The sequence below is a fragment of the Pocillopora damicornis genome, chromosome 8, assembly GCF_964200805.1.
Source record: "Pocillopora damicornis chromosome 8, jaPocDami1.2, whole genome shotgun sequence".
NCBI lineage: Eukaryota > Metazoa > Cnidaria > Anthozoa > Scleractinia > Pocilloporidae > Pocillopora > Pocillopora damicornis.
In genome coordinates, this window is record NC_142677.1 from 21,079,411 (window position 1) to 21,094,030 (window position 14,620).

The 14,620-nt window shown below is 36.9% G+C and overlaps 1 protein-coding gene across 3 annotated transcripts; it reads right to left on the bottom strand.

The window, feature by feature from the left end:
• Window positions 1–2,475: 2,475 nt before the first annotated feature.
• Window positions 2,476–14,190, bottom strand: LOC113668638 (gamma-aminobutyric acid type B receptor subunit 1-like). 3 transcript variants are annotated; one of them, XM_089213951.1, is made up of 15 exons: window positions 14,041–14,190; window positions 11,377–11,652; window positions 10,292–10,429; window positions 9,877–10,047; window positions 9,560–9,664; window positions 8,797–8,862; window positions 8,123–8,308; window positions 7,565–7,801; window positions 7,318–7,381; window positions 6,774–6,854; window positions 6,127–6,277; window positions 5,358–5,493; window positions 4,798–4,905; window positions 4,585–4,713; window positions 2,476–3,836 (listed from the first exon to the last, which is right to left on the bottom strand). In XM_089213951.1, exons 2-15 carry the CDS (start codon window positions 11,629–11,631, stop codon window positions 3,471–3,473), a joined length of 2,193 nt encoding a protein of 730 aa, XP_089070077.1. In that variant the 5' UTR covers window positions 11,632–11,652; window positions 14,041–14,190; the 3' UTR covers window positions 2,476–3,470. The 3 variants fall into 3 exon arrangements, with proteins under 3 accessions (XP_089070077.1, XP_089070078.1, XP_089070079.1); XM_089213952.1 differs by lacking the exon at window positions 14,041–14,190 and adding an exon at window positions 11,792–11,886; XM_089213953.1 differs by lacking the exon at window positions 9,560–9,664 and having other exon boundaries at window positions 14,041–14,176.
• Between the last annotated feature and the right edge of the window lie 430 nt (window positions 14,191–14,620).

The window sequence follows — 14,620 nt, forward strand, 5'->3', positions numbered from 1 at the left end:
TATGTGAACTACAGTCAGGAAAAGTGGCTTGGGTTGTACTTTGCGGTGTGTAAACTTCTCGATCTGTCCCAGGCTGTGCCTCATACATTCATAACAGTTTCAACTCTATCGCTGGGCGTTTGAAGGGAAAGCGTATAACATGACCGCTGGAGAGGAAAGGTTCCAGTTTTCAAATGTCATATAGATCGTTTGGACAAACTTCTCCAGAAGCGGATAAGAGATCAAGTTGATTTCGAGGAGCTACAGCGTGCGCCAGAAGAACCGTTGCTGACCATGTGCCAGATCAAATCTTTGGGTCAGCTGCTTCTCTTCTTTAAGTGTTTGTCCAGGGACAGGTACTCTGGCTGCGGCGAGATGCGGGCCAAGAGTAGCAAGTCTAAATCCTCGCAAAGTAGAAGTTTATTGAAACGCGTTGTTGAAAGGGACTTCCTCGAACCTTTTTTTGTGGATTGAAACCTTCAAACGAAACACTTCACGGTGTGCACACCTTCGTGATTTTCTTTATTTACAATCCGTCTTGAACCTCTCCATTCTTATTTTGGTTTACTCCTACATCTTTGGTGTTTGTTTACCCCAGCAAATGATTATCTTAATGTTTCATACGATTTCAAGGCCGCTGTACATAGCGCGTAAATTGATTCGAACTAATGTGATGTACTAGGCTCCTTAACCAAAATCTCCGTTTCTGAGATCAGTGCGATTTGTTCTGGTAAAGACTACAGGAAATTAAAAAAAAAAAAAAGAAAAACGAAAGAAAAATATTAAGAAAAAAAGTAGAAACGTAATTGACAACCAGTTTGGAACGGATTACGACTATGACGAGGGTCAGCAGTGGATTATATAGAGAATAATACATGGGCGCGCATAGATATGGAATTTCTCTTCGAGTGTTTAACTCGATAGCTCACGAGTGAGCGCAGCGAACGAGTGAGATGTCGAGTTGAACACGAGAAGAGAAATTCCATATCTACAAGCAACCATGTATTATTTTGTTTATCATATAAACACAATAGCCCTTTTTTGGGAAGAAAAGCCGACTTCATTAATGAATGAAATAAATGAATCGACAATCCTCGAATAACAATCGTAGAGTGCGTTGGCGCTGACTCTTAAGATGGAAAAATGCATTGAATCATGATTACAAAAACAACAATGGGCGTAATTTTCGATTTACAAAATTCTCATGTGATGACTTTGTCATTACCGACAGAAGAAGTCAAACGGCCAAAATCGGCCGATGGCAAATCTTCCGGTTGTCGATTTTCATTCTCAGCTGAGAGAAATGATAGCTTTTAAGTACGATGAAAATATGTTCTTGAGTAATCCAGTTTAGTACAAACTAATTAATTGTAGAGGTGGCAAGTATTTAATTTCTTACTTACTACAAGGCATTTTTACTCCTACAAGGCATTTTTCCGCCATTCCGCCTAACTGGAAACAGCTCCTTAACGTTGGAGAGAATAATAACAACCGAATTGACAAAACTGTTTCAGACGATGTTCAAGATATAACTAGAATGACTTCAAAATCAATCTATTCCACCCTGGTCAAACGAATCCAGATTTCTCCGACTGCCCAATCTAAGTTTAATTCCGTATATAATATTTCAGGTAATATAGACTGGAAAAATATTTATCTATTGCCGGGTCGAGTCACTCTTGACACCAGAACGAGAGCCTTTCAATACAAAATCTTAAATCGTATTCTCTACACCAATAAAATCCTATATAAAATGAATTTGGTTCCTTCTCCGATGTGTACCTTTTGTGGAGATCACGAAGAAACTCTTGAGCATCTTCTAATCAGCTTTACCTACACTAAAAACTTTTGGCTTTCGGTTATTTCTTGGTTAAATACTTACAATATGAAAATTGATAAGCTTGATGAGGTAACAATCCTTTTTGGTATTTCCGATAATAACCCTGGGAATTGTTTGTTAAATCACATAATCATTCTTGGAAAATATACCATTTATTCATGTCGTTGTAAAAATATCATGCCGTCTGTATCCTTACTGAAGGCTAAAACATCTGAAACTCGGAAATTTGAATTTTTGATTGCAAAAAAGAATAAAAAAGAATCTATTCATTATAAAAAATGGGAAAACATGTTATTGTAACTCAATAGATGAGTATCGGGTATTAACAGTTATAGACGCAGTTGTATATACAGTCGTTCTACCAAAAAAGGAATTTGATGTAGAAGTATTTGTACAAATTAGGTTTATATTATTATATAACCACAACATAAATTAAATCTAGCCGACTGTGAATGAAATGTAACGCAGTATTTCGTAATTAGTGTTAGTGAGTAGCGTAAGCGTTAGTGTAATTAACTTTGTATTTGTTTGTATTACTCTAGTATTTGTGCTTTAAGTGAAAATAAAAAAAAATGTTAAAAAAAAAGTATTTTAATTTCAAAGAAGGGTATGAAGTATGCGAAGATTGCAATGAGAAAAACAAGATGTTCTAAACCGTTTTTATGTTATTTTTTTTCTCGCATGACGCAGATGTCGCTGAAAGAAGTGTTGGTGAAATAACAAGCTGACCACGTCTAGTGGTTACGAGTGAAAAGGGCTTTGTGATTGTTTGAATTAATTATATGAACACTTTTTAATTTTTGTATTATTAAGTTAGACCCCCATTGGTGTTGAGAAAAGGACTCCACATCGACTCACTTAGTAAATTAATAAATCTCCTTTAAGCAAAATCAAGGTATCGTGTTCAGCACCTTTATGAAGTAATTACAACATTATCCTGTCTTTTTCTTTCGATCTCTAAAAGCCTTATGAAAATGAAGCTCGATTACTCATTACTTAAAAAGACTTCTATTTGATAGGGCTGTTTTCATGGATCTCAAAAGAGGGAACTCTCTGATGAACCATCTTTAAAATGCCTCGAGGAGCTCAAGTTCCTGTCGGCTGCGCCTCGAATGGATTTGTCGTGTTCTCTAAATTCCCATGCGCTTCATAGCTCGATGAACGATGCTGGGCCCACTCATGAACCAATGTGTTAGAAAAAGACTTGGTCAGTTAGGAGAAAATGCTCGTAGCTTTTAAGATCACAAGGTGAAAATGAAAAAAGCGCGGGTAAAATTGATGGCATTTTCAAAATTGAGCCCAGTGCATTTTTTAATGGTATCTGTCCATTGTGGTCACCAGAATTTCATTTTTGATTAACTTTTCTCACGACTTAATTTAACAGTTTTTACGCCTAACGTCTAAATTTTTTGGCTGTCTTACGGCTATCGGTTAACCCCACTGAGACAATCTTTTAGAGGGCGAAGCTTGCCACCTTAAGACTTCTTCTTTTAAGCTCGTGTCCATTTCTTTAACATATCAGTAACTATGACATCTTGTATCTTACTATCAGCGGTGTCAAAAATTTGTGAATCTCATACATTTCACTGAATCATATCTATATTGTCTATTACAAGTTATCAGTTACATGACTTGTTCAGTCACGTGAGACTTATGCAGACGCAGAGGGGGCCATGTAAACCTTTACCTTTGGGATAAAGAGTAGGGCAACTGTCGACGTGGCTGCCACGAACACGATCGATCTTTGAACCAGAGTCTCAAGGGGAGGATAAACCACAAACCCAACCACAATCGCCAAGCAAGAAAACATGAACATGTTGTACACTGCTAAGCCAATGCTCTTCGAATCGTTGAGCGAAGGATAATGCACGTTTCTGGTTTCCCAGGCCAAAAACACCCCGAAAATTAACAGTATCCCTTTCAGTCCGCATAAAGACATCACCCAGGTATTATAATGGTGAGAAGTACACTGACGGGTTAACAGTTCCTCCACGAGGTCAGGGTCATTATTGTCAACCTGTAACAACGTACAAAAGTCTTGATTACCACAATTTACTCAATAAGCTAAATGATACACGGTTTTTGATAGGTACTGTCTTATAATCTATTGGGGGGCCAACACGTAATGATGTTACCATTTCTAACACTTTGCGTTTTTATCGTATTCAAAAATAGATTACATTTTGTCGTGGGTCTGTACAGTACTAGATCACAAGAGATGTCAAATTGGTAAGAACATCAGGGAAACACTCAGCTGCACCATTTGTGCCGCTTTTGGCGTTCAAATTTAATACAATTTCGTCTCGTGACAAATGTTCAAATATGAGTTTCTGTTAGTCAACATAAATATTTGGGTGCTAGTGGAGACCGATAAATATTTTTTACTTTACTTTGTTCCCAGAAACAACAAATTAAACTGAACAGCAACAGAAACCAGATGATAGTGCATAATAAAAACTCCAGAATTGCACAACGCATGTGTGAACAATACCCATGACAACTCTTGCGAAAAATAACACTATATAATAAGCTTAGTTATGCACGCACTCTGATTGGTTCTCACTTATGATCTATTGGAGGACAGAGGTGTAGATGACGTCATTAAAACTTTTTTTTATTCTTTATTATACAAAACAAATAGATTCTAAGTTGCCGTGCGTCTGTTCAGTGATAGATCACAGATGACGTCAAAATGTGGTAAGAACAAAAAAGTGGCACACGAGGCACGGCCGAGTGTGTCACTAATACTGTTGTTAAATATTTACCGTTTTGAAAATGTTCACAAATTTCGTCGTCAATGGGTCAATAGATGTCCAAGTTGACAGGAAGATGACGTCTATAAACCAACCGGCCATCAGTACTGCGAGAAGACTAGTACTACTCAAATTGCGGATCTAATTAAAATTTAAAAGAAAAATATTAGCTGACGCCTGCTTCAAGTCCATCCTTATTACAAAACAGGAATAACCTTTCCTCACCTCCTTTTTCAATTGATAGTTGGTAAATATTTTGTAAACTCTCCAGGTTTTAACAAAAATGCCACCAAAGGCGAAGGTAAAACTGGTGGTCAGAAGCCAGGCAATAACCTAAAGATAAAAAAAGCCAAGCGTTATCCGACAATATTTTTAAAAAATTACTACCAGGAACAAGACACGACAAGCTATGCCAACAAGTAATTACTTTTAAGAAATGGCACATCTCATACTGCTTGTAACTTTAGATCGTCAGCTACTTTGCATTTGGTTACAAGTTCTCATTAAAATTTACTAAAATTGTTTAGGGATATCATTAAACAACCAAGAAAACAGCATGTATTTCAAATCCTCTTGAACTATCTAAAAAACCTAGATTTATTTTATCAACTTATTATCGTCAATTATTTTAGTTAAGTTAGTGTCATAAAACACAGTCTTATTGAGTAAATACTGGAAAATCCCTTTAATTAGGCTATCAAAGGTACAGAAAACTCAAGGGGAAGATATAATTTCTTAGAAAAAGAAGAGTTTTTCAATCTTGACTTGCTACAAACACTTCTTACATTGCAAAGGAAAGCATGGTTCAAGTGTTCCGCTGAACCAGAACTACCGTGGGCCGATAAAAATACTTCCAAGTAAGCCAACATACATCCAATGACAGTAATGTTGTTGAAATTCGGAGATGACATTCTTATAAAACTGCAGAAAGAAAAAAGTGAAAACTCAACATATTCAGACTTTCCAAACCAAAATTAGGGTGTATACTTTCATCTTTTTAAATGAATTTCATCTACCTGTGAGGTAAACGTTTAAATACCTTTCCCTCTACAACCTCTCAGTTTCAATCGATTCAAATAGCCAATATTTTAAATGTAGAATTAAAAGTAGCATTTAACTGTAACATATTGGTCCATGCATCTTACAGTGGACTGAATGACAATAATTTCATGTTAAGTCATACTCTTAACAAAAATGGAAACCAAAAATCTAATTGAAAGGCTGTTATGAGGTGGCTCGAGACACTTCACTTTTCTATGATCAGTATGCGCAGCACAGTTTTCGATTCCTTTCAGAAAATAGTCCCATCGAAAAAGAGATAATGTTGATTAAACTGTTAGAATTTTTTAGGCAAAATGGTTCAAATTCTCTTCAGGACCAAGCCAGTGGTTTCATTCAAAACCCGCCCTTGGCGTTCCAATTGATAGAAGCAGGACTATAATAGCATTTTTCTCGAAATAACTAAAGGGGGAACGCCATTGTTTCGGTAACCAACTCAAATTGTGCGAAATGCTAGCGGGAATTTCGCTTAATGTCCTTTGAGCTTCAAATTACCTGTGATTTCTATATTTGAAGTTGAACAGCAGACAGAACAAACAAAGGAGTATACCGGATGAGGCCAAAACGTAGAACGAAACAGTCGTCTTTATACCCTCATGATAAATCTTTTGAGTAATTTTTACACCATCTACTGGAACACGACCACCTGCGGGTGAAAAGGCAGAGAAGACTTTGTAAGAGATTTCAAATGAGCCTATCTGCAGTACAAGTGTCACAATGATAACTGGTGGAAGGAGGCAGTGTAAGCAAGAGTCCGTTTCTATTATTATGCTTTATTCATGGGCAAAAAAAACTTACAATGGAGGTTGAAATTCTTGAGAAGCGTAACGCAATTTGACTAAACCTGAATTCTCCCCCTCTAACCCAGAAAAATGATGAAGGGTTTCTGTATACATCTTAATTGGGAAAGAGTAGTCTCTTGTAATATATTTGGATATAGGATATGTTTTCAAAAGCTATCCCGAAGAGTTTTGATCTCCTTTATAAAAGAAACCGGTGAAAGCCTGAAAATCAAGTAGTCCGCTAAAATTCACAAGTTCACCTCGTATCTTACCTATCGTCAGAGTTCATCATACGAAGGAAGTTCCCAATCTCTGAAATGCATAAAATCAAATGTACATTGAACTACATGCTTGTCTCACCTGCCCATTCAAAACCATCACCATATAGTTGCAGTTTCCCATCACGCACATCCATTGTAGCGACCAATCTCTTACTGTCTCCTGAAGAAATACCGAAACGTTCTAATAAGTATGATTATTTTTTTTCTTAGAGGGCATGGTAACGAATCCTGCAATCTGATTGGTATTGATTTAGTACGGTTCGGATTTTCCTATCTCTGCCCACGGGCACGGTAATCCTTTCGTGAGTCGCTGAGTACATCCCTACCTTCCTCGCCTCTGAATTGAGTACCACCCTAGGCCTACGCCCTCGGGCGGTACTTTGGACCTCGGGCTCAGTTTTTCCCTATGGGGACCTCCCGGCGGGTGAATAACATACATATCGTCCTATTCATAATCTTTTTAAGGCCGGATTTTTACATAGCTTTTCCGTATACAATTAATACAATTTCAACTGGCGAGCTGGTAAAGGTGGAGGCGAACTTGTTTTATTTTATAGGCCGGAGCTTGCAATGAGGTGAAACTTCCAGAAACAAACAAACAAACAAACAAAAATTCCTCTTACCTGTCTTCTGAGTAATTAGCACAACTGTTTGCCTGTCTCCATATCGATCAAACGAGACGTGACCCTTAAAAAGGTACAGCAAAACTTATTTCACTATACCATGGTAAAAACCCATAAAACTGTTGACCTGCATTTGAAAAATTAGCGGTAGCTGGAAACACTTTTTCTTTCTTTCTCTTTTTTTAACATTGGTGAAAAAGGACAGAGACCTTGAGGTCCAAAGAGGAAGAAGAATTGGTTACCCTACCGACATTCCCGTGAAGTTTGTCCGGAACAGAATATCTTTCATGATCTCAGCTGTTTCTTTATCACCGTATTTGATGGTTTCAAAAGTTTTGTTCTTTTCCCCAAGTAGGGGTATGGATTTGTCCAACATAAGAGCGATGGTCCATACGGCGTCATAAGTGAAACTTGCGTACTCATGAGAGGTAAAATTGGAATGCCGACATCTTTCCTCGTAAGTTGAATTGAGCTGTTGTGCTGTCTGAAAATAGGAGATAAAGAAAGAATTATTGGCGTTTGCTCAATTATCAGCACGTATTTCCTGAATGCTGGAACTAATAGAAGACAAAGATACATTATTTCATTCATGGTAAAAATGATAATTTGTCATTACTGTGAGTTTACATCTCTGCCATGGCTGTTCCTTCATAGCAAAGCCTTTTTTATTGGAATAACAAATGTTCAACGTAGGATTCAGAACATTTCAGATCCGCGTGTCTAAATCTTTTTGTTTTTGATACAGAACAGCAGTACATTGTTTTGGACAAGACTGGACCTGAGAAGAAACATAAACATTTCTAACCTTATTCGATATTGTGGGTTGTGGTGAATTACTGAGACGTAATGGAGACGTTAATATCAAGTTACTAGCAGCTTTAAGCAAATTCTCTCCTGTACACTCTTCATCTGTTTTTGTCCACCAGTCCTCCAAGTACCATCCAACTATTATCCAAACATACTTGTTTCCAAAGAGCCCTTGCTTGTAAGCCTGTGAGAAAATATCATGCATTCATTTCAAATGAATGTTACGGAAAATTATTTTTTTAAGCAGCTGTCTATTTATTTTGCCAATTGTGGATAACAGGTAATCCTTCCATATGAGATTTAGGAGTTGGCTGCATACCTATTATACCATTAGTTTTGACATGTCTTACACAAAAATTTAAACGAATTCTAGAGAAGGAAAAGTCCACACATACTCCTTACAGTTGCACCTTGATGTTGTCTTCGATGCGTGCAAGCAAGAGAAGACAGGTTGTTAAGTTCATAAGGAGTGAGGGAGTGGGTGAGCTCAGGAGGAATATGTGTTTGTGAAATCAGTTTGGCCAGACAGTTCTGGACTTCAAGGCTTCAACACTAACCCTTGACCACTACGTGGCACAAAAAGGACGTAGAGAGCCTTAGGATCAGCAGGAACGTTAGCAGTAGTCAGTGGTAGTTGGAAAAATGTTTAATCTCGCCAAATTCAATACTCACAGTGCACATAGCCTTTTTAAACATGTCCTCGTACATAAATCCAATGATTATTCTGGCATCTTTCCCCTAGATACCAGTAATAACTTGATCACTAATGGAACATCATTCCCATTACTTTCTATGTAATATTTTCAAAATTCATCATCTCGCTGATCAATTATGTTTAGCGGCTAGTCGGTCCAATTGATCGAACGTTACTCTACGAACTTTCATTTGGGCCGGGTTGTACAAACACAATGCACCTAACCAGGGGTTTGTATAAATTTTAATTCAGTTTTATAGCTTTGCAAGGGGATTATTCTTTTGTTTTTAGCTTCTTTTTCCGTTAGTTTCGAGTCGTGTTGAGACCAAACATAACAAAATCTAGGCCTTTGTACGTGCTCTTCTAATTGAGAATTTAAAGTCTGGGTTAACTTTTAATCCTACATTAACGTTAATCCCCTTTCGAACAACCTGGTCTACATAGCCGAGTTGTTTAATCCTGGATTCAGATAACTCATGCAGGGTTAGTGTGAAATCTGATATCAGATCTCAAAGCTTTAAAAGAAAATTCAGTATAATTTTTTTTGTCCACAATTTGGTAATTGGATGTTCGAAAAAGAAAAAGTAAACTATCCCACTAAAGTTTTTTAATAAAGGAAAAAAAATCCCGGATTAAAGCCCTACCCTGGCTTAGCGCTATTCGGCGTTTGAAGAACTTGGGTATAACAGTAGCAAGTTGAAAGATAGACAATTAAATGTGAAGTATAGATTTACTCTTTACCTTCAGTAAATTTTTGACTGATGAAGACGGGTCCTCTATGAATGTTTCTGCCGCAATAACGGTGATGTTTGATTCCTCTAACATGGGAATGAGATGTTCTTTTGTCTATTAAAAAATTAATATTTTAATGCAAGGGTTGGCGAGTTCTATCGGGTAAGAGAATCACATGTTTAAAGATGACGTACTTTTGTCTGTTGATTGTAGATTTGTGACTTTAATTTAATTGTAGTAGCTTTTTGTTGGAATACTAACTCCATCACGTTTCAGAGATGAACTGACATGTTCATGCATAGTTATAATAATCCGGCAATTCTTACTGTAGCAAAAATATCGAAGTTTTCCACAAGGAGGGCGACTCTTTTCCACTTAAAATGTTTTAACAGCGCGACTCTAGCTGGGTTTTCCATTGTTTCAGAAGTGGCGGTTCTGAAGTATAAAGGATACTTCTCTTTGTTTGAAAACTGAGGTGATGATGCGCTGTAACCAATCTAAAAAACAAACAAAACAAAACAGAACAAAACCAATCAAACAAAGTATATATAGCAAAGAAGTCGTCAATAATAGTAATAGCAGTAATAATGATGATAATGATAATAGTCACTAATATTGTTATTATCGTATTTTTTTTCATTAAGCTAGTCAGGTCCGTCTACATCAGCTTAGAGCAAAATATTTGGTTCCCGACTTTGCTTAAAAAAAAGCGTCATAAATATGTAAATGACAGTAAGTCACCTGCACTGCTTGCCAATACAGCGCGGCCTCTGCAATAGGTTCGGTCGCTAACGAACATCCGGGACCCAAGAATACAATCTTGTGAGGCTGTGTGTTAATTAACCCCAGCATCGCTCGAATTCCGGCGCCACTTTCGCACTTGAAAAAGGATCAAATTTCTGAATTAAACTTACTGATCAATTGAATGAAATAATTCTAATAGAATTCCAAATCTTCTTATAGCTTTCTAATCTTAACGAAAGCAAAACCAACTTCAAACAAAAGTGTAATGAAAACCCATGTGTTCCGCGGCATTTGTAATAACGACGCATTTTGTAATAACCTACCCATTTTGTGCCTCGTCACTGATTCAGTGATGCCATTTTTTCTTATTTGTTTGCATGTTTTTGCGACAAAGTTGATATCACTGAAATTTGTGTCAACTTGACGCATCACCGGGTGATGTTAAAATTTGTGTACACAGACGATTATTACAAAATGCTCCAGCCCTTATTACGAAAAGCGTAGGTCGCCTTCATGATAAACTGCTGCAATATTTAGTACAAAATGCGCAAGTTATTTCAAAATGCCACAACCCGGCGTTATCACAAAAACAGCGGTCTACGTGCCAGTCTCTCAACTTTTATGTCCACGTTAGTGCACAGTTCCTTTAAACGAATGATCTCGTCTTAAAATTTGAGGCGATTGCTTGGCTGGTCGGTCTAGCCAAGGAAGATCCAGAGACAAAATGTCCGTTTTCCAGTCTACTTAATTTTTTTTTTTCAAATGAACAAACAAGCACCCTGTCCTTAATAAGCGCCCAGTTTCTAATGAGTGCCCTCTCTTGCGGTACAAAAAGTAACTTGAAGAAGCGCCCCGGGCGCTGAATCAAATCAGAGGGGTAGTCTCTAATTTAGGATTCAAATGTAGCAATTAAACAACAGAGAGAAGCCAAAACATTTCTGTTTCGTTACTTTCTTTCTTTCGTCTTTGTATCTTGTTTTCCTTTCTATAAGATGCATTAATCGATACTGAAATTATCTGCTTACTTTTCAAAAAAAAAAAAAAAACAGTTTTATAACTCTACTCCTGCACTGAGAACATACCCCGGAATCATTCCACACGTATTTCAACTGATAGTTCACCAATATGCCAGGATCGCTGTTCACATGTTCTAACGCCATCTCCAAAGCTGGAATGACCCCAGCTGTACTCCAACCGCCATTTTTGACGTTGACACCAAACAGGCCACCGATGTATAGGTCAATCTTGGTCATGGAGTTACCGTGATCAGTTTTGTTCGCTATCGTCAATAGAACGTAGGAGAACAAGCACATGAAAAGCTGGTACTGGTTTGCCATTTCCGTGGTCTGTTATCAGATCTGTTTACATTTACAGAGTACACAGAAAGATCAATTTTCATCTCTGATAATATCGTAACGCCTGCTATCTGAAAGGTCCGGGATCGAACTATAGTCGGGGTTCATGTGATATGTTCAAGGCAAGACTCTTTGCACTCACATAAAAAGGCTTTAGGCTTCAATCCGGTTGTGGAGATTATCAAATCTGCCTGAGGCGTCATGCTACGAAAATGTATGCATGACTCCGTCAAATTCTTAAATTATACTGTTGCTATTTCATTTATAATTTTATTTGTTTACACTTCACGAAGTCAGTCGCAAAACATTGATGTGGTTGTATAACGCCTCTCGATGAAGAGACAATCACTTGCAAATTTAGAGAACAGAAAGTTTGGTTTTTATAAGTAATACGTAGACTTCTGTTTTTCAACGAAAGTTTATCATGTTTCGAGCAAAATTATTTCCTCCCACCAACTCACTTTCTGTTTTTAAACAAATAGAGTATATTTTGGACGGTTAGATTTCTGCACAGCCCCAGACTACTGTAAAACAAATCTGTTTTCTCAATGGCAATGTATTGTTCTTGTCATTGTTTTTTCTATCCAAGAACTGAGTGCATAATGCAGGATGCGGTTGTGCGGAAATCTTGCCTTTTAGACGGTGAAAAATTTCAACGGCACGATAAGTGTTTAAAGTATCTGGAAGATGGCTGTTATCCTCTCAAAACTTGCACCGAGCCGAACGTTTCAGTTTCAACGCAATAAATAAATGTGGAGACAAATTCAACGTAATGCAGGTGAAAGCAAAATTAAGACATCAGCATAAAGATTGTAATAAGATTTTCCCCTTAAATAGATAGTTTCCTTAAAAAAAGAGGTTTTATTCGCTTGATAGATAAATGAGGATTAGCGTTTTAAAGTGCCTTTTGGAAGAGCTTTTTTAATAATATGAGATATCCGCATGGTGCACTCAAATGGAAAAACATATTTGCCAAAACAAAACCAAGTGGTGTCTTCTCAATGAATTAATTTTCTTCATCTGAAAGATTCTAATTAAAATTCGTTGTTTGACTTAAAAACGTTGTCCTTGGTTGATAAACCAATAGTTCTCTTGGTCATAAAAATAAATGGAAAATGTCCTATGAAGATTCGGTGCAACATTATCACTTTAAAGTTTACTCCAAAGCGAAGTGATGCAAATTCACTTCAATTAATGTTACAGATAAAACAAACACATTAGTGTAAGAGCTAGAAACTCTCTAACTGTAAAGGCAGACCGAGGAATATCTGAATAATACAAGAATATGACAATTAACGACACACAATTCAAGCAACATTTATTTTTTTCCATAATGTCTCACGACATAATTATTTCAACCAGACAGCGTATAACATTACATGTTTGACGTTAGTTACAATTAAAATACAAAAAACAACTGTTACTCTTCAAATACGTCTAGGAGCATCTTATTACAATAGGAAAGCTTCGTGAATAAACCTTCCTGAATTTCGTTAGTCAAAATAAAATTGTACGGAATACATGGATACGATTTCAAAACATCGATCTGATTGTGGCGCATTGTGTCAAGGTACAAATATTGCTTGAAATGCCTTCCGCAAAGTTTAAATTCGATGACTTTACTTGATAAAAAGAGGCGTATTGTTGTAGCCAATAGACAACAAAAAGATCCGACAGTTTGTCAAAAAACACAGTTAGTCAATTTAGCCCACTTGTTTCTTCCTGAGGTGATAAAGAAAAAAAGCTTGAAATAGACTATTAACAACTTTTTTAATGAACTCTACCTCTCAGCCATAACATCCTTCTTAGCCTTTAGACATGAGTCCAGAATATAGCAACATATTTTAGAGTAGCAAGCATTTTTATGGCCATAAAATACATCAACGTTTAGCCGACCATCTTCTGTTTTTTGCAGCTGGCATACATATGAATATTTAATTTCACTCTTAGTAACATTTCGTTTTGTCGTAATATACGTTTTCTTTTTTCTGACAAGTACGTTTTTTGTAGGTTGTGAAGTTTCTAATTTCCAAGAGCTTTTGACAATTCCGATCGTTGTTTTGGTATATATAGCTTTGACTGCACGATACTTGAAATGCTAAAGTCGTGGCACCTAAAGTCGTGGCACTTACAGCGCACTTTAATTTGTTCCCTCAAGCGAAAACGACAGAGCAATAACATATTGAGCCGGACCCTGGCTTTCGCTGTACGCCTACAAGTTTAAGAAAGTGGCTCTTTCTTGTTTGATAATGTATATTGATTAACTCTGGAGTAACTGGATATAGATTAGCTCCATAGCATTATGTTACAAAGTAATAGTCAAATGTTTCATAGCCAACTAGAAGCTGGTATTGAAAGGAAAGAAAAGAAAACTGTGAACATTACCGTGACCTTGAAGAATATTGTCAGCCCCAATCAGTTTCAGCACATTGTCTGAATATATCTGTATTGTAATGTAATGACTGTAAATATATGAAAATCATATATGTGAACTGCGGTAGAAGAAACGAATATGGAAGTGATCCTCGCAGTTATTAACACTGCTCATTTTCACTACTACTTAAGTAGTGTTCATAACTGCGAGGATCGCTTCCATATTTACATCAGAAAGACCTTTAACCCCCAAACAGTGTTGTCATATAAATAAGAAAAGGAAATTATTGTATTTTTTTATCTTATATCGACTTGTGTACCACCAAGCTTAAAGCAGATAGCTTGTTAGCACAGTTTGATTCCAGGATAAAGCTGTCAGTTTTGCCAGTACCACCGAAAACCTTTTGGAAAATACCTCGATCACTGAGACTCAATTACTTACGTGGGCGGAACACGAGAACCATCTGCTTTCTGGTTGACAAGTTTTACCTTTAAATAACGATTTCGGCTCAATGAACCCCGTCGTCGTTTCCTTAACTTTTCGGCAGATCTTACCAATTGTCTTCCTTCGCATCGATCTTAAGGAAGAGAAAAGTAA

Bases quoted from the DNA above. Each gene is read 5' to 3' on its own strand.
- LOC113668638 (XM_089213951.1), bottom strand. From the start codon at position 11,631: ATGGCAAACCAGTACCAGCTTTTCATGTGCTTGTTCTCCTACGTTCTA. The intron at 10,048-10,291 runs GTGACTTACTGT...TTTGTTTTTTAG, and splicing joins TGTATTGGCAAGCAGTGCAG to ATTGGTTACAGCGCATCATC. The intron at 6,855-7,317 runs GTAAGAGGAATT...GTATTTCTTCAG, and splicing joins GCTAATTACTCAGAAGACAG to GAGACAGTAAGAGATTGGTC.